This window comes from Mixophyes fleayi, chromosome 2 (genome assembly GCF_038048845.1).
Source record: "Mixophyes fleayi isolate aMixFle1 chromosome 2, aMixFle1.hap1, whole genome shotgun sequence".
Taxonomy (NCBI): Eukaryota; Metazoa; Chordata; class Amphibia; order Anura; family Limnodynastidae; genus Mixophyes; species Mixophyes fleayi.
The window spans coordinates 377300935-377326399 of record NC_134403.1 but is presented as its reverse complement, the minus strand read 5'-3'; the positions used below and the strand labels follow the sequence as shown (position 1 = coordinate 377326399).

Genomic DNA, 25465 nt, shown 5'->3' with positions numbered 1-25465 from the left:
CTTTACCAGTGATGTAAATCTAAGAAAAAGTGGAAAAAACAGATATTTTCACAGAATGTAATTACACAGAGTCTAAAATTGTGTTTCCCTTCCAAACTGTACATATTGCGAATCCCATACCTTGTTTGGCTTTCTCTTGTGTTCCTTCAAAAACTCAGCTTCCCAGGTCTTCAGGAGAAGTTTTACCTCATTATAGCGGTCCATCCTGTGACCTAAAAGTATAAATATACTATTATCTCACTGACAGGCTGCAGAATGATCAGGGAATTCAGCATATTTAAATAACCGCACTAAGAATGTGATCTATAGGATTCACGGTCGTAACCTGTACAGTGGGAGAATGAATTATGTTTGAGAATAAAGAAGGGAACATTACTACAATACATCAATAGGTTATTTCATAAATGTACCGCTAGACATAACAAACCAAAGGTCTCCTTTTCTGTGTGTTATAAATACTGACAGACCCAGTTGTAGGGATGAAAAAATCATTTACAGGAAACAAAGGGGACACTTAAGTAGTTGGGCAGCACGGTGGTTCAGTGGTTAGCACTGCTGCCTCACAGCACTGAGGTCATGAGTTCAATTCCCGACCACGGCCTTATCTGTGAGGAGTTTGTATGTTCTCCCCGTGTTTGCGTGGGTTTCCTCCGGGTGCTACAGTTTCCTCCCACAATCCAAAAAACATACTGGTAGGTTAATTGGCTGCTATCAAATTAACCCTACTCTCTCTATTTGTCTGTGTGTGTGTGTGTGTGTGTGTGTGTGTGTGTGTGTGTGTGTGTGTGTGTGTGTGTGTTAGGAAATTTAGACTGTAAGTTCCAATGGGGCAGGGACTGATGTGAATGAGTTCTCTGTACAGCGCTGCGGAATTAGTGGCGCCATATAAATAAATAGTGATGATGATGTAACAGTACTGAATACTGAATTTGTAAAGTTCCGACATGGAACTCTTTTGATTTTCTCTGAAACAGATCTTGGGGTTATACGCTGAGGGTGACAAGGGCTAGATCAGAGGTTAGCCTGGATCCCTCTGATTCAAGGGTTAATAGTCTGCACCAGTATCCCAAAACACTCCTTATCCCTCCACACTGGGATTCATAGTCAGCCTCCAGGCATAAGTCAGTAATAAATACAGAGAAAGTCCCCCAGCACAGTGCTATAACCAGCAAAGGAGCTGCAATTTCTACTTGTACAGAACAATGGAGAAGTCTCAGTTGCACACATTTATTAGGCCATACATACAAATTGAGAGCTAACTTACCAATTTAAAAACATATGTGTACGGCCCAATATATAATAGGGACTCTGACTGATTAGAGTTAGGACCACCCTATTAGCAGAAGCGCCGTGGAGTGGCGGGTGGCTTTCCATACATTTGCAAATGTGTGCAACTAAGACTTCTGCATTTTTATGTACAAATAGAAATGGTAGCTCCTTTGCTGGCTATAGCAGTGTGCTGGGGGAATTTCTCTGTATTTCTGCCGTTCCGGAAAAGCCCAGCCTTTCCAGCACTCGCTATGAACCTATAATTTGATTGAGCAACTTTCACTTCTGTATTGTTTAGAACGGTCAGTAATACCAGCACGGGTGTCTCCGAGATTATATATCCCTCCAGTAGCAGCAGGAAAAGAAGAAAGAAACAAAATCTTTCCCAAGAGCTAACTTATAGACTCCAATGCTGGGAAGGGGGAACATAGCTGGTCACTCTTCATTAGTGTGGCGGGAATCAGACCCAGAATGTCTTGGAGAAGACAGGGAAAGTGTTTATTTTCCCCTGTGATAAGCACTTAGTATATGCTGCAGAGATCTGTGTCACCCCTTCTCCCAGCAGATATTAGCAAGACTCCATCTTTTCTCCTCTCATCACTAGAGCGGGGACATCTTGTGGCCACACCTGTTATTGCACGGCATTTATATATTTGTATAAAGACAATTATACAAGTAATCATTAACAACTTCACATATTGTGATAAGCTAGATACAACCCCATTATTTATCATATTACAGTGGAGTGCCAGTAACCTATTACTTTGTCATTTTATTGGTAATGCCTAATTTTGAACACAATTAGTCTCTGAAAAACAAAACTAGATACCTTCAAAATGCGACAGCCTTACATCATTACTGATCACATTCCCATACATCCCTGTACACCTCCTACATGTCAACAATCCTCATACTTACACTACTCCCACCTACGCTGCTCTCACTAGTACACCCTCACACCTACCCTACTCCCACCTATACTACTCACACTGGTACACCCTCACATCTATCCTACTTCCACCTATACTACTCACACTGGTACACCCTCACCCCTACCCTACTACCACCTATACTACTCACACTGGTACACCCTCACACCTACCCTACTCCCACCTATACTACTCACACTGGTACACCCTCACACCTACCCTACTCCCACCTATACCACTCACACTGGTACACCATCACACCTACCCTACTCCCACCTATACTACTCACACTGGTACACCCTCACATCTATCCTACTTCCACCTATACTACTCACACTGGTACACCCTCACCCCTACCCTACTACCACCTATACTACTCACACTGGTACACCCTCACATCTATCCTACTTCCACCTATACTACTCACACTGGTACACCCTCACCCCTACCCTACTACCACCTATACTACTCACACTGGTACACCCTCACATCTATCCTACTTCCACCTATACTACTCTCACAGGTACACCCTCACACCTACCCTCACCTATATTACTCCCACTAGTACAACCATAATAACATTGCTACTACATCAGAGTATCAGACACTATGGCAAGGAGTAATAATATTATAACTACGTATCAGACACTATGAGGGGGAATTCAAGCTGTGCATTCTTGCCGTTACTAAGTAACTATCATTTTCCCTCGCACATCTATGGGGGACAGATATTTCAGTAAAAATATACACACAAAGTGTCTTGGGAACGCCCGCGAGACAATTCCCGCTGAACTGGATTCACCCCTCTAACAGGGAGAAATAATAAACTCTAGCCAGGTATCAGACAGGGAGTAAAGATAATACTCTACCCGAGTGTCAGACACTATTTCAGGGATTAATAATAATACTGTTAGTATAGGAACACTTTGCTCCGTCTCCTTATCGGGTTGCTATGGCAACTGCTGTAATTCCCGGTGGTCTAGGAGGAAACCATAAGTGGGTCAGGACTCCAATGTCCGATTTTTGCTAGTGCACATACCCAGACCCCGCAAACCGGAAGTTCAGCTTTCGCCGCCGTTACTTCAAGTCAGTGCCTGCACGAGGACAGTCGCAGTTCTAATATCTGCGTGGTCACCAGAAAATAAGTACCTTAAAAGTACCACACTGTGAACCGGAGACCCTCGTTTAAGTTACAAAAGCGTAGCGACTTAACATCCGCATTAACACCGCTGAACACCTTTATCAACATCAGAGGTCTAACCAACAAATACTATACCTGAATATTAGATGGAGTAATAATAAAACTATACCTGAATATCAAACAGAGAGTATGTAACAGGATGGACCTCCTAGGCCACCCTGCCTGTTGTGTTGCTTTGGACCGGCTAGACTTGCCTTGCCACCGTCCCCTTTTCTTTATCTTAAATGCGCCATCTAACCGCAGTAGAATTAGCTTTTCCTAGTGCCACCAATAGGCTTCTTAACATCACCTGTAACCGCGTCTTTCTGGGTAACTCTCACTGGGCACCTGGGCTGGTACCCCTGACCTCTTCCTTTAGATCAGGGTTGCTTTGGATTTCCCCCCCTGACCTATCACAGTGGCCAGAGCTGCAGGTAGCGGGCAGAGCGCTGGTACTGGAATGTTGGGTCCCAACCTCAGAACAGCTGGATAACGGATTAGATTGGTCTAATCTGTAGGTCACAGGATTTGCCACGGTAGGTAGGCGTCAAAGCAGGATCATGAAGCAGGGATTAGTTTAAGTATCCTAATAAGGACAGTTATGCACGTCAGTGTGTGGTACAAGCGATCTTTCCAGAAGTTACAGATAGTATAATACCTTTCAGTGCAAACAGGGCCCTTTAAATACATTTTGGGCACTAGCTTGGCAGGAGGAAATCCCGTCTCCTGCCCCTTTAACCAGCCCAGACTGATTCATGCAGCCTGCACATAACTCAGCCTTAAGGGGTTTAACACCTTTTTACATTGCTGTTATCGGCACCACTACGTCTGAGGTTACTATTGAATGTTTACCATCAGGATATAACATTTCTATAATTTTGCTTTGAATACAATTTAACTTGCAAAATTCACATTCATCAGTGATCACTTACATAGGGAGTCTACCAGCAAGTATAACTACCTCCTCCTGTCTTTCAGGCTCAACAGACGTTTTGATCACTCAGCGAAGAAAAGATCTAATTAACATGAGATTACCTGTCTCCAGACAGTTGCAAAACCCAAACGTGACATACTGTCTCAGAAGTCCATACAAAACACATACCTATATAAAAGGATAAGTACATCTGCAATGATATACAAAGGTACATTGCACTGCTAATTAAATTAAAGATCTTCAAAAAGTTATTTCTATGTGATCCAGCCAAGAGTAATAATAATACTATACTCAGGTATCAGACAGGGAGTAAGGATAATGCTATAGACGAGTATCAGACACTATGACTGGGAGTAATACTACACTATACCCGGGTATCAGACAGGGAGCAGTAATAATAATACTATACCAGAGTATATAATAGTATTACAGGGAATAATAACAATAATACTATACCCGAGGATAAGAGACAGAGAGTAATAAGAGTAATAATACTTCAGTACCCGACACTGTTTAGGTCCGAGAGAAACAAGGCGCGCGGTAGATTCCAGCCAATCACATAGCAGAAGGTTTAACCAATCAGTGCGCTTAGCGCTGGTGGAACGGGCGGGGCCACTGTGCTGTCCCGGGTGTGGAGACATTTTCCGTTGGTTATTTCCTCTAATATGACGGCTGTTGATCTCCGATAAAATGGCGGCTCCCGTTTCACTCAGAGCTCGTCACTGGGGACATCTTCTCCCTCAGTGACTGAGACTCAGCAGCTCGTGACGCGGAAGTAACTTCTTACACCCGGAACCATCAAAACACCCGTCACTGTCACCGGAGGGTGAGTCGGGTCTCTTCCTCAGATATACACCCCCCTCCAGATCATCAGTCCCTGGCTCTCTCCCAATGATCCCCCGTGATCCCTACTTTCCATCCACATCCAGTGTCTGTCATCCTGTCCTTCTCTGCTTCTACCCTCATCCAGTCCAAACACCTAAATCCATTGTCCCCCTTTCATCCCAAGTCATTATTCCTACATTGTGCTCACTTCCATGTCACTGCCTCCATCTCTGTGCCCCCTACACCCAGAGTCACCCCATTATCTCCACTGTCCCCTTTCACAACCCCCCCTTCCCTACTCCACATCCAGTGTCTGTCATCCTGTCCTTCTCTACTTCTACCCTCATCCAGTTCCACTCACTGTAGTACTGACATCCAGTCCAAACACCTAAATCCCTACTTTCCTCCTCTACATCCATTATTGTCCCCCTTTCATCCCTAGTCATTATTCCTACATTGTGCTCACTTCCATGTCACTGCCTCCATCTCTGTGCCCCCTACACCCAGAGTCACCCCATTATCTCCACTGTCCCCTTTCACAACCCCCCCTTCCCTACTCCACATCCAGTCCCTTCCTGTTACTTTCTGCCCGTCTAATATTAATTCAGCATCTTCTCCCCAATGACCCTCCAAATATACCAATTCCACCACTTTATCCCTACTTTCTTTGTAATTAAAGGGCACGATCCAGTTATTACCTGCATCATATGGCACATTAAGGGTTTTATTGCTGTAACACCACATTCAGTTACCTCTTCATCTATACCCCACCACCTCATAGACTGTCCTCTCCACATTCAGAGTTACCTCTTCTTCACCGCTATCCCCCCCCCCCCCCCAAAACTGTCCTCCCCACATTCAAAGTTACCTGCTTATTCTTACTGTCAATTTTGCTCCACCCCTTCATTTATTTTGCTTCCACTTCCCATCCTGCATTGCCCCTTTTTACCTGGTTTTCTGATTTTTTTTTCGTGACTGTAATTACGACACACTTTTTCTTTTAGCTTTTCTTGTAACCTGCTCTCCTTCTCTGATTTCAGGTTTAGTAGATATCTCATAATGTTTCATGGAATCCCAGCTCAGGCTGCCGTTTCAGGTAAGGACATGAATAAGGAGTATTTAAGAACGGGGATAAGTAGTATTTGAGAGACAGAAACAGGAAGTGATGAGAATAACACATGAGAACTAGGAATAATGGGCCTGATTCATTAGTGATCTTATCTGTCGTTTTTTGCTTATCTTAAGCAAATCCACACTGTGCATGCTCAGAAAAGGGAGATAAGAAGCAAAATCCACTGCCTAAGTGAAGAATTTTTTAAGTTAAGATGAAAATCCATCTTAGGACTGGGGATAGCGAGCATTTGAGGACTAGTCATGGTGGTACCTGCAGATACTTGATTAGTGGATAGCTGAGAGCTAATAATACTAAGTTTTTACCTGGGTTTCACTGGGTTAGTTACAAGTGTGATTTTGATAAATAACTATGACTAAATCGTACTCCGGGTGTATGCCAGACATCATCTCACCATGTTCTCTTCCATTTCCAGCTCCTGGAAATAAGCCGGAATTGTATGAGGTAAGGATGGGACTAGTGAAATGGCGGGAATAGAGAAAATGAAGTATGCTGTGTTACATGTGTCTTGGGGTGCTTTGGTAAGGTTAATACTTCTGTGTTGGTGTGCTTGGATAAACGAGGGGTGTCTATGTTGGATTAGAAAGGCCACATATCTGTATTAGGGCGCTGGTATATGCATGGCCTGCACATCTGTGTTGGAGAGGGTTCTAACATTTGAATGGGGTCCCTGGTTTACCCACGATCAATACATCTATGTTGAGGTGCTGCTATAGCGCTGTGTTCGGGTGTGGATAGAAAAGATCAATAGTACTATGGGGGGGTTGTGATATATCTGCATTGGGATGGTATATAGGTCTTTACTGTACATGGATGCTGCCTTACATTGGGTGTATGCATCACAATTGGTAGTGGCCGGCTGTATTAGTGCCGTTATATCACTATCGGTAGTGGCCGGCTGTATTAGTGCCGTTATATCACTATCGGTAGTGGCCGGCTGTATTAGTGCCGTTATATCACTATCGGTAGTGGCCGGCTGTATTAGTGCCGTTATATCACTATCGGTAGTGGCCGGCTGTATTAGTGCCGTTATATCACTATCGTTAGTGGCCGGCTGTATTAGTGCCGTTATATCACTATCGGTAGTGGCCGGCTGTATTAGTGCCGTTATATCACTATCGGTAGTGGCCGGCTGTATTAGTGCCGTTATATCACTATCGGTAGTGGCCGGCTGTATTAGTGCCGTTATATCACTATCGGTAGTGGCCGGCTGTATTAGTGCCGTTATATCACTATCGGTAGTGGCCGGCTGTATTAGTGCCGTTATATCACTATCGGTAGTGGCCGGCTGTATTAGTGCCGTTATATCACTATCGTTAGTGGCCGGCTGTATTAGTGCCGTTATATCACTATCGTTAGTGGCCGGCTGTATTAGTGCCGTTATATCACTATCGTTAGTGGCCGGCTGTATTAGTGCCGTTATATCACTATCGTTAGTGGCCGGCTGTATTAGTGCCGTTATATCACTATCGTTAGTGGCCGGCTGTATTAGTGCCGTTATATCACTATCGTTAGTGGCCGGCTGTATTAGTGCCGTTATATCACTATCGTTAGTGGCCGGCTGTATTAGTGCCGTTATATCACTATCGGTAGTGGCCGGCTGTATTAGTGCCGTTATATCACTATCGTTAGTGGCCAGCTGTATTAATGCCGTTATATCACTATGGGGGGGATAAACAGGATATACACCACTATAGACATACATGAGAAGCAATGTGGGGGAATAGTCTGGGATACATATATCAGTTTTGGGGTACTGTTTTAGATTTAGGGTTTATACATCCCTATTGGGATCCTAGGAATGGCTGTATTCACCAGTACTAGGATAGATACGGTATATACAGTTGTTGGGATAGTAAGATGTATTAGTATTGGGAAGCTGGGGAGAAAGGCTTCCTTTTGGTTTATATCGGGCTGTTTCTATAATCTAGTTCTTTGTCTTTTCCAGGAAGTGAAGTTGTATAAGAATGCCCGGGAGAGAGAGAAGTATGATCATACTCACTGCTATACGCTGTGGCACACATACATGTGGATGTAGTACCTATAGTAACATTACTACCACTGTCATAGATTTGTAAGGGACCACAGTTCTGGAAAGTGGGAAACAGAACAACAAAAGGTCAAAACAGTAATTCAATTAGAAGTAATTTAGTACTTGCTGCGAATAAGTGACACAGCAGTTCAGGGGCTCCCTGTCCCAAAGAGCTTACAATCTAAGTGGAAGCCGAGAGAGAGTTATCAATCACTATAAGGCAAGCCTTGTACTTTGGAAGGGTATATTGTGAAAGTGATTAACAAGGCAAGTTGTTACCAGGTCACCAGTGTGAGACAACATTAGGGGCTTATACATGAATCGCCCCACTTTTGGGCGTGAGAAGGGGAATCTGAATATATGAACTATGACTGCTTTATTATTGGAGGCTGCGCACTTACCTCTATCTTGCGTATCGAATTTTGCTCACACTTCATAGATTATAAGCTCATTGGTGGACGGCCACCTTTCATATGTAATTTGTGGTTTGAACTCCTCGATGTACAGTGCAGGGAGGTGCGAGCAAAAAGCCGGTCTTGAAACTACCGTAATAACGCTAATAGTGTGCAGGCCGCGTTCGTTTTACAGTACGGACAATTGAATTCCCCCCATAGTGTTCACACTTGGATAGGAGCAGGTATAGTTATAGCATCTGGTAATGTGAGCAGGCTTAGTTATACTCTGCAGCGCTGTAGTCCTAGTGCCGTGTGGTTTAGTTATTATGGCCTCAGCTGCTGATTGATACTTGAAGGATAACCCTATTCTGTATTTGGGCCATTGTCCACGGTCTGCTGGGTGAGGCTTTGGTGAAACACTGAATATACACAATGGAAAGTCATATATTTGGATTGAAAGGTCCACCCAGAGTTTGGCTGCACCTGTCCTCTGATCCAGTGACAACGCCTGGGATAGGATACACTGCAGTAATGTCAGTCTTTTACTGTCGTCCTCTCGCCTTTACCTCCATTCCTTCCATCCACCATTATACAGCATAAAATAATCTACAGCTAGATAAACAATGTGTCTCCACTCTGCAGGTACGATAACATGGCAGAACTCTTTGCAGTGGTGAAGACTCTGCAAGCACTGGAGAAGGCTTATATCAAAGACTGCGTTTCACCAAGCGAGTGAGTTAACAATCTTACTGTATGTGCGAAAAACTACTAAAAATGGCTGTGGTGCGGGGGTCTGACGGTGGCGGCTGGGGTGTGGGGTCTGACGGTGGCGGCAGGGGACTGACTGTGGCGGCTGGGGTGTGGGGACTGACGGTGGCGGCGGGGGTGTGGGGACTGACGGTGGCGGCAGGGGACTGACTGTGGCGGCTGGGGTGTGGGGACTGACGGTGGCGGCGGGGGTCTGACGGTGGCGGCTGGGGTGTGGGGACTGACGGTGGCGGCGGGGGTCTGACTGTGGCGGCTGGGGTGTGGGGACTGACGGTGGCGGCGGGGGTCTGACGGTGGCGGCTGGGGTGTGGGGACTGACGGTGGCGGCGGGGGTCTGACGGTGGCGGCTGGGGTGCGGGGGTCTGACGGTGGCGGCAGGGGTCTGACGGTGGCGGCGGGGGTCTGACGGTGGCGGCTGGAGTGCGGGGGTCTGACGGTGGCGGCTGGAGTGCGGGGGTCTGACGGTGGCGGCTGGGGTGCGGGGGTCTGGCGGCTGGGGTGCGGGGGTCTGATGGTGGCGGCTGGGGTGTGGGGACTGACGGTGGCGGCTGGGGTGTGGGGACTGACGGTGGCGGCTGGGGTGTGGGGACTGACGGTGGCGGCTGGGGTCTGACGGTGGCGGCTGGGGTCTGACGGTGGCGGCTGGGGTCTGACGGTGGCGGCTGGGGTGCGGGGGTCTGACGGTGGCGGCTGGGGTGCGGGGGTCTGACGGTGGCGGCTGGGGTGCGGGGGTCTGACGGTGGCGGCTGGGGTGCGGGGGTCTGACGGTGGCGGCTGGGGTGTGGGGACTGACGGTGGCGGCAGGGGTCTGACGGTGGCGGCAGGGGTCTGACGGTGGCGGCTGGGGTGCGGGGGTCTGACGGTGGCGGCTGGGGTGCGGGGGTCTGACGGTGGCGGCTGGGGTGCGGGGGTCTGGCGGTGGCGGCTGGGGTGCGGGGGTCTGGCGGTGGCGGCTGGGGTGTGGGGTCTGACGGTGGCGGCAGGGGTCTGACGGTGGCGGCAGGGGTCTGACGGTGGCGGCTGGGGTGCGGGGGTCTGACGGTGGCGGCTGGGGTGCGGGGGTCTGACGGTGGCGGCTGGGGTGCGGGGGTCTGACGGTGGCGGCTGGGGTGCGGGGGTCTGACGGTGGCAGCTGGGGTGCGGGGTCCGTAGTCTTATTACAGAACAACGCAGTGGTAAATATTGAAGAAGCTACACTGCATTTGTTGATGTTATAGAATCCTTTTACTGTATATGTAGAACACTTGTATTTACACTTAGATGGCTGTGTTGTGGAAACCAGTGGGGTATAGCAGAAATATTCTCAGACATGGTGAATGAGATTACAGAGACCTGTTTCACCAGCCAAACTGTACTGTGCATCTGTAAAACAAGAACTACCTTCTCAATTTCAGTGTATATGTGTAATATATATATGTATTTTATTTAGTAGTATAGGTGGGGGTATAGTAGGTGTGAGGGTGTACCAGTGGGAGTGGTGTAGGTGGGGTGAGTGTGAGTAGTATAGGTGGGGGTAGAGTGGGGTGTATTATGTATTTTATATTATGTATGTGTGTGTAATATACAGGGTGATTCAAAAGTCGCAGTACACCCTTTTATTTCAAAAACTCTACAGGAAATTGGGAAACCTGAATACTCCAGTAAGGTATGGGTGACGTGGTCTATCTTTTACGGTATGTACCAAACATGGGCGCCATCTTGAAATCGGCCCAATTCCTGTAGAGTTTTTGAAATAAAAGGGTGTACTGCGACTTTTGAATCACCCTGTATATGTTATTATGTATGTATGTGTAATATATATGTATGTTATTATGCATGTAATTATGTTTGTGTGTGTATATGTATGTGTAACATTTAAGAACATTGTTTACATTTGACAACCGCTTCAAAAAAATCGTCTATATCACGTATAAACGATGATGTCCCCTGTACAATCGGAAGAGATATATATATATATATACATACACACACACACACACACACACACACACACACACACACACACAAATACATTTCATTAACCCCGTGAAGTAAACCGGATGTAGCTCCCGCAGGTGGCGGCTCAGGGAATAGATGGTCAGTAGACATTAGAGCGTCCTATGTTTTTGCCGTGTTTCAGGAACACCTACTGACCAAGGGGTGTATTACTGTGAATGGAGGAGATTGATATGGAAGACAGCTTAATTTTTTAAAACCTTATTGTTGGCTTAAAATGTATTGGGAATATGTACTTAAGTTTTTTAAATATTAATGTTTTTGTGTGCAATGTCCTTGTGACTTCCAGGTATACAGCTGCCTGCTCCCGTCTCCTGGTTCAATATAAAGCTGCTTTTAAACAAGTGCAAGGAGCAGAAGTTGGGTCTATAGATGATTTCTGCAGAAAGTACAGGGTAGGACCCTTTATCTCTGTCCTCTTATCGCTCTCCTGAGTCCTTCTATTTCATGTGTTGTTTGTACTTAACACCCCATCATGTGGTTCTTCCCTCCCCCCCCCCCCCCCCGTGTTGTCTCCTGTGTTGGTCCTGCTTGATTTGCTGTCATGTAGCTGGCCCATGTCTCATTCCTGATGGACGCTCCCCACATGGCTCTCTCCTCTTACAGAAATGTGCTTAATACTCTCATTGCTCTTTGTCATCTCTCCACCCATATGTATAACTTACCTGGTGCACACCCTTCCTGCTCTCTGGCGGGTTCCTCTGAATGGCTGGTCTCTTCACCCCTCCCCATCTACAACAAAACTGCCGGTAGCAAAGAAGAGAGCAGGGAACCGCCAGAGTGAGGGAAGGCTGCATCTCAGGTCAGTACAACCATCCGTTCTGCTCATATTTCTGGTCACCTTTATGGAGAGTGAGGAAGAATGAGCCAGGACTCCTTGCTGGACGTCATCTGGATGGTGGAGACGCACTGTGCTGAATCTTCTCATCTGTGTTTTGTTATTTTGCTAGAGATCTCTTTTAACCTATAACTGTTTCTACAGCTTGACTGTCCTCTGGCTATGGAGCGTATTAAAGAAGATCGACCAATCACCATCAAGGATGATAAAGGAAACCTGAACCGCTGCATTGCGGATATAGTTTCTGTGAGTGCTCCCGCTTATTGCGGATTTAGTTTCTGTGAGTGCGCTCCCCGCTTATTGCGGATATAGTTTCTGTGAGTGCTCCCGCTTATTGCGGATATAGTTTCTGTGAGTGCTCCCCGCTTATTGCGGATATAGTTTCTGTGAGTGCGCTCCCCGCTTATTGCGGATATAGTTTCTGTGAGTGCGCTCCCCGCTTATTGCGGATATAGTTTCTGTGAGTGCGCTCCCCGCTTATTGCTGATATAGTTTCTGTGAGTGCTCCCCGCTTATTGCGGATATAGTTTCTGTGAGTGCTCCCGCTTATTGCGGATATAGTTTCTGTGAGTGCTCCTGCTTATTGCGGATATAGTTTCTGTGAGTGCTCCCGCTTATTGCTGATATAGTTTCTGTGAGTGTGCTCCTGCTTATTGTGGATATAGTTTCTGTGAGTGCGCTCCCCGCTTATTGCTGATATAGTTTCTGTGAGTGCTCCCGCTTATTGCGGATATAGTTTCTGTGAGTGCGCTCCCCGCTTATTGCGGATATAGTTTCTGTGAGTGCGCTCCCGCTTATTGCGGATATAGTTTCTGTGAGTGCGCTCCCCGCTTATTGCGGATATAGTTTCTGTGAGTGCGCTCCCCGCTTATTGCTGATATAGTTTCTGTGAGTGCGCTCCCCGCTTATTGCTGATATAGTTTCTGTGAGTGCGCTCCCCGCTTATTGCTGATATAGTTTCTGTGAGTGCGCTCCCCGCTTATTGCGGATATAGTTTCTGTGAGTGCGCTCCCCGCTTATTGCTGATATAGTTTCTGTGAGTGCGCTCCCCGCTTATTGCTGATATAGTTTCTGTGAGTGCGCTCCCGCTTATTGCTGATATAGTTTCTGTGAGTGCTCCTCGCTTATTGCTGATATAGTTTCTGTGAGTGCTCCCCGCTTATTGCGGATATAGTTTCTGTGAGTGCGCTCCTCGCTTATTGCGGATATAGTTTCTGTGAGTGCGCTCCCCGCTTATTGCTGATATAGTTTCTGTGAGTGCGCTCCCCGCTTATTGCGGATATAGTTTCTGTGAGTGCGCTCCCCGCTTATTGCTGATGTATCGGTGTCACTGAATGGATCTAATGATCCAAAAATCTCTTCATTCACCAACGTGATACATTCTGGTCATGTCCAGATGGACTTTTTTTTTAAGAGCATATTATATATTATTCTCCCAAAACACTTTCCATCCACTGCAAAAACAAATGCCTATGGTTTCATTATATATATTTTTTATTTGATGTGATAAGAGAAAGTGGTCAGCCTGTCACTTACCTGTTATTAGATTCTGTCTGACATGTCCAACATAGTGTGATGATATGCTCATCTATGTCTAGTGATGTCAGAGGTGGACCAAGATATGAATAGTACACCACCCTCTGTATAACCATAGCCTAGATGTGGCACTGTACTGTAGCTGTCCACAAAGCTTTGGCAGGGGAACTGATATCTGTGGTGTCTATGGACAGGAGGGTGGGGTCTCTTTGTGGTATATATGGATCGGAGGGTGGGGTCTCTGTGTGGTGTCTATGGACAGGAGGGTGGGGTCTCTGTGTGGTGTCTATGGACAGGAGGGTGGGGTCTCTGTGTGGTGTCTATGGACAGGAGGGTGGGGTCTCTTTGTGGTATATATGGACCGGAGGGTGGGGTCTCTTTGTGGTATATATGGACCGGAGGGTGGGGTCTCTGTGTAGTATATATGGACAGGAGGGTGGGGTCTCTGTGTGGTGTCTATGGACAGGAGGGTGGGGTCTCTGTGGTATATATGGACCGGAGGGTGTGGTCTCTGTGTGGTGTCTATGGACAGGAGGGTGGGATCTCTGTGGTATATATGGATCGTAGGGTGGGGTCTCTTTGTGGTATATATGGACCGGAGGGTGGGGTCTCTGTGTGGTGTCTATGGACAGGAGGGTGGGGGTCTCTGTGTGGTGTCTATGGACAGGAGGGTGGGGTCTCTGTGTGGTGTCTATGGACAGGAGGGTGGGGTCTCTTTGTGGTATATATGGACAGGAGGGTGGGGTCTCTGTGTGGTATATATGGACAGGAGGGTGGGGTCTCTGTGTGTTATATATGGACAGGAGGGTGGGGTCTCTGTGTGGTATATATGGATCGGAGGGTGGGGTCTCTTTGTGGTGTCTATGGACAGGAGGGTGGGGTCTCTTTGTGATATATATGGATCGGAGGGTGGGGTCTCTTTGTGGTGTCTATGGACAGGAGGGTGGGGTCTCTTTGTGCTATGTATGGACAGGAGGGTGGGGTCTCTTTGTGGTATATATGGACCGGAGGGTGGGGTCTCTGTGTGGTGTCTATGGACAGGAGGGTGGGGTCTCTGTTGTGGTATATATGGACAGGAGGGTGGGGGTCTCTGTGTGGTATATATGGACAGGAGGGTGGGGTCTCTGTGTGGTATATATGGATCGGAGGGTGGGGTCTCTGTGTGGTATATATGGACAGGAGGGTGGGGTCTCTGTGTGGTATATATGGATCGGAGGGTGGGGTCTCTTTGTGGTATATATGGACCGGAGGGTGTGGTCTCTGTGTGGTGTCTATGGACAGGAGGGTGGGGTCTCTGTGTGGTGTCTATGGACAGGAGGGTGGGGTCTCTGTGTGGTGTCTATGGACAGGAGGGTGGGGTCTCTTTGTGGTATATATGGACCGGAGGGTGGGGTCTCTTTGTGGTATATATGGACCGAAGGGTGGGGTCTCTGTGTGGTATATATGGACAGGAGGGTGGGGTCTCTGTGTGGTGTCTATGGACAGGAGGGTGGGGTCTCTTTGTGGTATATATGGACCGGAGGGTGGGGTCTCTGTGTGGTGTCTATGGACAGGAGGGTGGGGTCTCTGTGGTATATATGGATCGTAGGGTGGGGTCTCTTTGTGGTTTATATGGACCGGAGGGTGGGGTCTCTGTGTGGTGTCTATGGACAGGAGGGTGGGGTCTCTGTGTGGTGTCTATGGACAGGAGGGTGGGGTCTCTGTGTGGTATATATGGACAGGAGGGTGGGGTCTCTGTGTGGTATATATGGACAGGAGGGTGGGGTCTCTGTGTGGTATATATGGATCGGAGGGTGGGGTCTCTGTGTGGTATATATGGACAGGAGGGTGGGGTCTCTGTGTGGTATATATGGATCGGAGGGTGGGGTCTCTGTGTGGTATATATGGACAGGAGGGTGGGGTCTCTTTGTGGTATATATGGACCGGAGGGTGGGGTCTCTGTGTGGTGTCTATGGACAGGAGGGTGGGGTCTCTGTGTGGTGTCTATGGACAGGAGGGTGGGGTCTCTGTGTGGTGTCTATGGACAGGAGGGTGGGGTCTCTGTGGTATATATGGATCGTAGGGTGGGGTCTCTTTGTGGTATATATGGACCGGAGGGTGGGGTCTCTGTGTGGTGTCTATGGACAGGAGGGTGGGGTCTCTGTGTGGTGTCTATGGACAGGAGGGTGGGGTCTCTGTGTGGTATATATGGACAGGAGGGTGGGGTCTCTGTGTGGTATATATGGATCGGAGGGTGGGGTCTCTGTGTGGTATATATGGACAGGAGGGTGGGGTCTCTTTGTGGTATATATGGACCGGAGGGTGGGGTCTCTGTGTGGTGTCTATGGACAGGAGGGTGGGGTCTCTGTGTGGTGTCTATGGACAGGAGGGTGGGGGTCTCTGTGTGGTGTCTATGGACAGGAGGGTGGGGTCTCTGTGGTATATATGGATCGTAGGGTGGGGTCTCTTTGTGGTATATATGGACCGGAGGGTGGGGTCTCTGTGTGGTGTCTATGGACAGGAGGGTGGGGTCTCTGTGTGGTGTCTATGGACAGGAGGGTGGGGTCTCTGTGTGGTATATATGGACAGGAGGGTGGGGTCTCTGTGTGGTATATATGGATCGGAGGGTGGGGTCTCTTTGTGGTGTCTATGGACAGGAGGGTGGGGTCTCTTTGTGATATATATGGATCGGAGGGTGGGGTCTCTTTGTGGTGTCTATGGACAGGAGGGTGGGGTCTCTTTGTGATATATATGGATCGGAGGGTGGGGTCTCTTTGTGATATATATGGATCGGAGGGTGGGGTCTCTTTGTGGTGTCTATGGACAGGAGGGTGGGGTCTCTTTGTGCTATGTATGGACAGGAGGGTGGGGTCTCTTTGTGGTATATATGGACAGGAGGGTGGGGGTCTCTTTGTGGTATATATGGACAGGAGGGTGGGGTCTCTGTGTGGTATATATGGACAGGAGGGTGGGGTCTCTCTGTGATATATATGGACAGGAGGGTGGGGTCTCTTTGTGATATATATGGACAGGAGGGTGGGGTCTCTGTGTGGTATATATGGACCGGAGGGTGGGGTCTCTGTGTGGTGTCTATGGAACGGAGGGTGGGGTCTCTGTGTGCTGTCTATGGACAGGAGGGTGGGGTCTCTGTGTGGTGTCTATGGACAGGAGGGTGGGGTCTCTGTGTGGTGTCTATGGACAGGAGGGTGGGGTCTCTGTGTGGTGTCTATGGACAGGAGGGTGGGGTCTCTGTGTGGTGTCTATGGACAGGAAGGTGGGGTCTCTGTGTGGTGTCTATGGACAGGAGGGTGGGGTCTCTGTGTGGTGTCTATGGACAGGAGGGTGGGGTCTCTGTGTGGTGTCTATGGACAGGAGGGTGGGGTCTCTGTGTGGTGTCTATGGACAGGAGGGTGGGGTCTCTGTGTGGTGTCTATGGACAGGAGGGTGGGGTCTCTGTGTGGGTGTCTATGGACAGGAGGGTGGGGTCTCTGTGTGGTGTCTATGGACAAGGGTCTCTGTGTGGTGTCTATGGACAGGAGGGTGGGGTCTCTGTGTGGTGTCTATGGACAGGAGGGTGGGGTCTCTGTGTGGTGTCTATGGACAGGAGGAGTGGGGTCTCTGTGTGGTGTTTATGGACAGGAGAGTGGGGTCTCTGTGTGGTGTCTATGGACAGGAGGGTGGGGTCTCTGTGTGGTGTCTATGGACAGGAGGGTGGGGTCTCTGTGTGGTGTCTATGGACAGGAGGGTGGGGTCTCTGTGTGGTGTCTATGGACAGGAGGGTGGGGTCTCTGTGTGGTGTCTATGGACAGGAGGGTGGGGTCTCTGTGTGGTGTCTATGGACAGGAGGGTGGGGTCTCTGTGTGGTGTCTATGGACAGGAGGGTGGGGTCTCTGTGTGGTGTCTATGGACAGGAGGGTGGGGTCTCTGTGTGGTGTCTATGGACAGGAGGGTGGGGTCTCTGTGTGGTATATATGGACAGGAGGGTGGGGTCTCTATGTGGTATATATGGATCGGAGGGTGGGGTCTCTTTGTGGTGTCTATGGACAGGAGGGTGGGGTCTCTTTGTGATATATATGGATCGGAGGGTGGGGTCTCTTTGTGGTGTCTATGGACAGGAGGGTGGGGTCTCTTTGTGATATATATGGATCGGAGGGTGGGGTCTCTTTGTGATATATATGGATCGGAGGGTGGGGTCTCTTTGTGGTGTCTATGGACAGGAGGGTGGGGTCTCTTTGTGCTATGTATGGACAGGAGGGTGGGGTCTCTTTGTGGTATATATGGACAGGAGGGTGGGGTCTCTTTGTGGTATATATGGACAGGAGGGTGGGGTCTCTGTGTGGTATATATGGACAGGAGGGTGGGTCTCTCTGTGATATATATGGACAGGAGGGTGGGGTCTCTTGTGATATATATGGACAGGAGGGTGGGGTCTCTGTGTGGTATATATGGACCGGAGGGTGGGGTCTCTGTGTGGTGTCTATGGAACGGAGGGTGGGGTCTCTGTGTGCTGTCTATGGACAGGAGGGTGGGGTCTCTGTGTGGTGTCTATGGGACAGGAGGGTGGGGTCTCTGTGTGGTGTCTATGGACAGGAGGGTGGGGTCTCTGTGTGGTGTCTATGGACAGGAGGGTGGGGTCTCTGTGTGGTGTCTATGGACAGGAGGGTGGGGTCTCTGTGTGGTGTCTATGGACAGGAGGGTGGGGTCTCTGTGTGGTGTCTATGGACAGGAGGGTGGGGTCTCTGTGTGGTGTCTATGGACAGGAGGGTGGGGTCTCTGTGTGGTGTCTATGGACAGGAGGGTGGGGTCTCTGTGTGGTGTCTATGGACAGGAGGGTGGGGTCTCTGTGTGGTGTCTATGGACAGGAGGGTGGGGTCTCTGTGTGGTGTCTATGGACAGGAGAGTGGGGTCTCTGTGTGGTGTTTATGGACAGGAGAGTGGGGTCTCTGTGTGGTGTCTATGGACAGGAGGGTGGGGTCTCTGTGTGGTGTCTATGGACAGGAGGGTGGGGTCTCTGTGTGGTGTCTATGGACAGGAGGGTGGGGTCTCTGTGTGGTGTCTATGGACAGGAGGGTGGGGTCTCTGTGTGGTGTCTATGGACAGGAGGGTGGGGTCTCTGTGTGGTGTCTATGGACAGGAGGGTGGGGTCTCTGTATAATGTATGTACCGGGTCTTTTCAATGTGATATCTGCTCTTCTGTTTCAGCTCTTCATTACTGTGATGGATAAACTGCGTTTAGAGATCCGAGCCATGGACGAGGTAATACTACAAAGCAGATGCTCCTATATAGTTCTTGACACAAACAAAGAGGAAGTGTATACTGTCCCCGTACTAAGTCTCCTATTCACATACTTCTCCATTAAGTAATAACCCCAGATTAAAAATAAAACCATTTATTTGCATTGTGGTGTAAGACATTAAAGATCACTACTTAGATAATCTTATTCAGGCCAACAGTCCCATATGGAGCCTTCAGTACCGTTTCTCTGCCCCAGGCCATCGTTCCCTTGCCATGGGGAGCCTACAGTCCTGTTTCTCTACAGAAATACACACCACAGACACTGGTCTAAATATCTCCACATGCTGCCAATAAATAGCCTATTTGTGAAAAGTACCCACTAGACCTTTAGCATTATAATATTCTCTGTATTATTTTTCTCCAAATAAAAGTATTGTCTTTCTGTGGAAATAAAATAGACAGTAAATGGGAGAAATGACGTCCTCGGTTGGATCATTCATTGATTGGTAATATTTCAAATCTCTGTTCCGACAGATCCAGCCCGACCTTCGTGAGCTGATGGAGACTATGAACCGAATGAGCCACCTTCCCCCAGACTTTGAAGGCCGAGAGAAAGTCAGCCAGTGGTGAGAAGAGATGAATACTGACGTCTTGTCCATTTATCTTGTACTGTATTGTTCATGTTGCTGCTTATCTAGAACATACGTGATCGAGGCAAACATACAATATGTTCAGATGCAGCACTTTCAGAAATAGAAGAACCTTACGGTGCTGGGGCCGTAGGTTTGGTTCTGACCAGGGCCCTCTCTGGATGGAGTTTGGATGTTTCCCCCACAGTCCAAAAATATACTGGTAGGTTAATTGAGTGCTGAATTCCCACCAAATTTAATAAAATTACTGAACCAATAATAAATATGCTAAAAACAAGAATAAATAGTCAATAAGCAGCAAACAGACATAAATAAAGTAAGGATGAGCGGGCTCGGATTCCGCTAATCTGAGCCCCCCCGAACAGTGCGGATCCGACGGGATCTGAGCCCACCCGAACAGTGTGGATCCGACGAGATCTGAGCCCCCCCGAATAGTGCGGATCCGACGAGATCTGAGCCCCCCCGAACAGTGCGGATCCGACGGGATCTGAGCCCACCCGAACAGTGCGGATCCGACGGGATCTGAGCCCACCCGAACAGTGCGGATCCGACGGGATCTGAGCCCACCCGAACAGTGCGGATCCGACGGGATCTGAGCCCACCCGAACAGTGCGGATCCGACGGGATCCGAGCACTGTTTGGTTATTTCCGGCACCAAAAAAATGAAAGTGAGGCTCTGACGTCGGATCTCGCGTCGGATCTCGCGAGACTCGGATTGCATAAATTTCCCGCTAGCGGCCGCCATTTTCATTTGGGCTGTGATCAGGGTAGAGGGAGGTTGTAGGGTAGTGGTGCTCCTGCTCCTGTGTGATCAGTCCAGTGGTGCTTTATTCTTTTGTCCTGTGCTCTGTCCTGCTGAGTCCATAGTAATTTTATAATTATTAACAAATCTTAAAAAAAATGTTAAAAAAAAAAAAATTATTAAAAAAAAATATAAAAAAATAATTTAAAAAGTGTAAAAAATTCTAGAGCAATATATTCTTGCAGTCCAGAAATATTAGTACTGCTAAATTTACCTACGTTCACTGTTCCTGCTACATCAAAAAAGCATGAACCTGCCCTGCCATCAACTAAAACAAGAGGTAGTGACGCGCTTGAACTCCACCCTCTATATGCTGCAGAGGATGGAGGAGCAGCAAAAGGCCATTCAAGCCTACACAGCAACCTACGATGGGCCACGTGTTTGTGCCGCCCACTTGTGTCGCTTAGCTTAGACATCCAGCTACCTCGGTGCAACCTTTTGGACTAAAAATAATTTTGTGAGGTCCTCACAATAGACTGGAAATTAGTGGAAATGAATGTTATTGAGGTTACTAGCGTAGGAGTGAAAAAAAAAAACGAAATATGGATTTTAGCACTTTTTATGCTTTTTTTTAAAAAAAAAATCAGAACCCAAAATCAGAACCAAAACCTTTCGTGGGGTGTTTTGGCAAAACAAATCAGAACCCAAAACGCCAAAAGTGGCCGGTGCACACCCTTAAAATAAAGGCACATCGGTAGTATGGACTTATCAAGTAAATAGTATTGTGCAAAACAGATCACATCAGCAATATGGACTTATAATATAAATAATGTGCAGAATGGATCACTGAGACGAGATCGTCACTCTCCTGGCTAAACCGGATGGGGATGGGATAATTTTTCTATTTCCTCCTTTTTGGCACATCTTAATTCTAATGACTTTGGTTTACGGTTAACGAGTACTTACAGTAGTTCTACTGTTAAATTTTTTGGACGTCACGCTGAAGGTAAGTGACAATATATTATTTATACCGAAACATTTTCTAAACAAGTCGATGCTCATAGTTTCTTACACTACAAGAGGGACCATTCCAGGGTGTGGAGGGACTATATCCCGAAGTGACAATTCCTTAGGCTGAAATGGAATTGTTCTGCTCAAGTAGATTTTAAGAAACATGTTTATAAACTTTACCAGTCTTTTCTGGAACAGAGAGGGGTATCCTGATACAATTCTGAAGCTTAATGAAGCCCTGAATGATGAGGAAGTGGATAGAACTGATCTGTTTAATCAGGTTTCTAAGAAGACAAAAGATGATCAAAGATCCATGGTTTTCATTACACAATATAGCAGTCAATTAGACATATTATTAATAAGAATTCTGTCCTATTGGAAGCTAATGATTTAATAGGTTCCTTTGTTAATAAAGGTATAAATGTTGTTTATAGGAGATCTCGTAATTTAAAAGAGAGATTGGCACCAAGTTCTTTTGATCCCAGGAGGATGGTAGCTGCCGAATCATTGCCGAGTAATTGGCTGGGTATTCGACCTAATGGATTCTATCGTTGTGGCAGAAATAAATGTTTAACTTGTGGGTTTGCGGAACACAAATGCACTAATTTTTTTTCTCTTATCTCTGGTGAGAAATTTTCTATTGATAGAATTGTCAATCGACTTATATAATATATGTAATTAACTGTTCCTGTGGGTAACAATATGTGGGGCGCACCATTAGGTCTCTGTGTGTGCGCTTCACAGAACATCGACGGAATACTCTTTACAAATGTTAAAACTCATAGTCTATCTGCACACGTTGATGTTTGCAGAGGGGGTTCTTTGGATGGACTCCAGGTTAGAGCTATTGTACAAATAGATGTTACCCCTAGAGGAGGTGACAGATTCAGTCTCTTATGCAAGCGGGAGGCTTATTGGATTTTCAGATTAAAACTCTTGTTCCCCTTGGTTTAAATTACACTATAAAACTGAATAACATCTGATTGATATATTTCTGCATGTTCATTTAGGTATAAAGAACAAGTTATTTGTTTTCCTTTCTGCCCCTTTTCTTAGTGATTTTTTTTATACACTATCTTTTATACATATTTTTATTTATAATTTTTTTTTATATATTTTTTTATCAATTTTTCAATCAATTTACCTATAGAGGTATATCTACATTTATTATTAGTGGGATCATACAGTCTCGGACCTTATTATAAGCATATTTATCTTTCTAATAAGTGTGTTTATGCATTTAGCCATTTGATTTTTTTAATGATTGTTTGTATATTTAATTTTCTCCATATTGCTCTGACATCCTACATACTCACTTTCACTGTTCATTGTAGAAGTTTGTCTATTTTCCAGGTGTCTTTGCCAGCAAAATGAGCAAGATCGGGTTATATATATATATTTTCCCGATGTGTTTACAAAGGTTACTATGGCAACGATGAACTAGCTTTATTTATACACTTCCGTAATTTACACGAACAATCAGAATCACAATATGATTGCCCAAAATATTATTTATATTATAAATCCATGTTGCTGATGTGATCTGTTTTGCACAATACTATTTACTTGATAAGTCCATACTACCGATGTGCCTTTATTTATGTCTGTTTGCTGCTTATTGACTATTTATTCTTGTTTTTAGCATATTTATTATTGGTTCAGTAATTTTATTAAATTTGGTGGGAATTCAGCACTCTTATCCTTTCTTTTGTGCTATTCTTTGCCGATACAGATATCTGCATATTAGGAAGCTGCGGCCCAATCTGTTTATATGTACATGTTTCACAGCGCCTGATACTTTTATTTTGTCTGGTAGGTTAATTGGCCACTATAAAAAAAAATGGTTCCGTGTGTATATAAGGTCCAATGGGACAGGAATTATTTGTGAGTGATAAATATTTTCTGTACTGCTCTGCGTAATATGGTGGAGCTATGTATGTAAACAATAATATTATCTGTAAGCTGTTGTTTAAGTCTTATACCATCATATGAAATTCATTGAGGGATTAGAGATGTCTGCAAGATTTTGTATCAATTACATTTTTATCGAAGATGAAACCGTTACACTTGGCTTTATATTGCTAAACTTACCCTGTATTTTTATTACAATTAGTTTAATTGACATGTTTATTTATCTCTGTTAATAATAGAGATTAAAGGAGGTGTAAGGATATAATATGTAACCAAACTTCAATCCATCGTCTTTTGGTCAGAAGATCCTCATGACCTGTTGAGCTTTGCCTTGAGTCTGTGGTTCATGTGCCAGACGTTCCTTGTTATAGTACATCTCTTTGGTCCTGTTCATTTGAAGCCAAAGGCTCTGCGCTACAGTATCATCATCATTAATTTATATAACGCCACTTATTCCGCAGCGCTGTACAGAGAACTCATTCACATCAGTCCCTGCCCCATTGGAGCTTACAGTCTAAATTCCCTAAAACACAGACAGACAGACAGACAGACAGACAGACAGACAGACAGACAGACAGACAGACAGACAGACAGACAGACAGACAGACAGACAGACAGACAGACAGACAGACAGACAGACAGACAGACAGACAGACAGACAGACAGACAGACTGACTAACTAACTAACTAACTAAGGGCAATTTAATAACAGCCAATTAACCTACCAGTATGTTTGGGAGGAAACCCACGCAAACACGGGGAGAACATACAAACTCCACACAGATAAGGTCATGCTTAGCTGTTATACATGTATGTCCTAGACTATCGTTTTGCTGTTCTTCATGGTGTCAAAAGATTCAGATTATTTCCTTTGTCTAATTCATGTCTCCGTTCTCAGGTTGCAGAAGCTTAGCAGTATGTCCGCTTCAGATGAGCTTGATGACTCTCAAGTTCGCCAGATGTTGTTTGACCTAGAATCTGCCTACAACGCCTTCAATCGGTTCCTTCATTCCTAGCAGCCACCACTTCTGCAATTCATGTTTTTACCTTCACTTCTCCATTCTAAAACATCAAAGAGGTTCTCTGAATTGCAAGGAGGAAATGTAGTAACACTATTATTGGGGAAGACCATTGTACAAAATAATTCTTCAATGAATATTAAAAATGTCTGTATAGTTTATCATATGTGTCCTTTCCTCTAGTATTGTATTTCCTTTGTTTATATATTAATAAATATATGTTCATTATAAATAATCAAGTATTGTCAGTGAGAGATCAGCAATGTTGTTGGAAGTAGCAATTGGTCAATATCGCAGCAGGTATGGCCCAAAAACAACCCCAATGTCTAATAATGATCCTACTGAAATTGATAGGAAATGTTCATAAGTGCAGTATGGCAGTTGAACCACAGATGGCTGCTATCAGCTAGTGCATTTATCTCTTCTGAGCACTCTAAAAACGTTCCAATTATACCAGAAGTGACACTTATCTGTGTGTGTGTTACCAAATTGGATGTGAAGCCCACCCTGTGCTTGTGCCAAACTGCAGGATTGACCCGTGTGTGCCTTACTTTAACCCATTGGAGGATACTAGAACTTCCAAGAGAGGAGGCGTAAACTGAAAACAACTGGAGGTCTTGTAGCACTGCAACAAAGTTGAATTTGTTAAGAGTGATTGAATGACCTATTAGATAACATGTCCAGGACTAAATGACAGGGAGTTGAGGCTTTCTAACAGTAAGGAATGCTCAATCGGGTCAAAGGCAGAGGAAAGTTCTAGAAGTTAGTATGGAGATATGTCCTTAAGATTTTGCAGAAATAAGGTCATTGGTGACCTCCTTAAGTGCTATTTTTGTGGAATATGTAGAGCAGATGCTATAGATCGAATGTCTGGAAGTGAGTTGGAGGCAAGAAATTGTTATTCACCAATAGTGATAGCTGTATAGCAAATGTTCTGGCTATTTACATTCCGATGGGGGAAGAGGGGGTGATATAGGGGCAAAGGATGGATTTAAGAATCTGGACCATTCTCGTGTTTGGATGCTGAAGGAAATATACCAGTGGAAAGAAACATTTGTCCATTCCAGGAATTGTACTGGCAGAG

The 25465-nt window shown here is 46.2% G+C and overlaps 2 protein-coding genes across 6 annotated transcripts in view; one reads left to right on the top strand and one right to left on the bottom strand.

The window, feature by feature from the left end:
- The window catches only part of RECQL4 (RecQ like helicase 4), a 162441-nt gene extending 157575 nt beyond the window's left edge, over positions 1-4866 (bottom strand). For 3 of the 5 annotated variants that reach the window (XM_075197581.1, XM_075197583.1, XM_075197585.1), the window contains exons 1-2: positions 4813-4866; positions 121-207 (exon numbers count right to left, since the gene is read on the bottom strand). In XM_075197581.1, coding sequence (XP_075053682.1) covers positions 121-204 — 84 coding nt within the window. In that variant the 5' untranslated portion in view covers positions 205-207; positions 4813-4866. Of the gene's footprint in view, positions 1-120; positions 213-4768 lie in introns of those variants that run through there. The other 2 variants (XM_075197582.1, XM_075197584.1) reach the window with 2 other exon arrangements.
- Positions 4867-5040: 174 nt separating this feature from the next.
- Positions 5041-24616, top strand: VPS28 (VPS28 subunit of ESCRT-I). The gene is made up of 10 exons (XM_075197580.1): positions 5041-5138; positions 6178-6233; positions 6685-6713; positions 8218-8255; positions 9339-9428; positions 11749-11854; positions 12442-12543; positions 19015-19068; positions 19583-19674; positions 24261-24616. Exons 2-10 carry the CDS (start codon positions 6197-6199, stop codon positions 24376-24378), a joined length of 666 nt encoding a protein of 221 aa, XP_075053681.1. The 5' UTR covers positions 5041-5138; positions 6178-6196; the 3' UTR covers positions 24379-24616.
- Positions 24617-25465: the final 849 nt, after the last annotated feature.

Coding starts and splice junctions, on each gene's coding strand:
- VPS28 (XM_075197580.1), top strand. CDS start 6,197: ATGTTTCATGGAATCCCAGCTCAGGCTGCCGTTTCAG. Junction 6,234..6,684: donor AGCTCAGGCTGCCGTTTCAG/GTAAGGACATGA, acceptor TTCCATTTCCAG/CTCCTGGAAATAAGCCGGAA. Junction 6,714..8,217: donor ATAAGCCGGAATTGTATGAG/GTAAGGATGGGA, acceptor TGTCTTTTCCAG/GAAGTGAAGTTGTATAAGAA.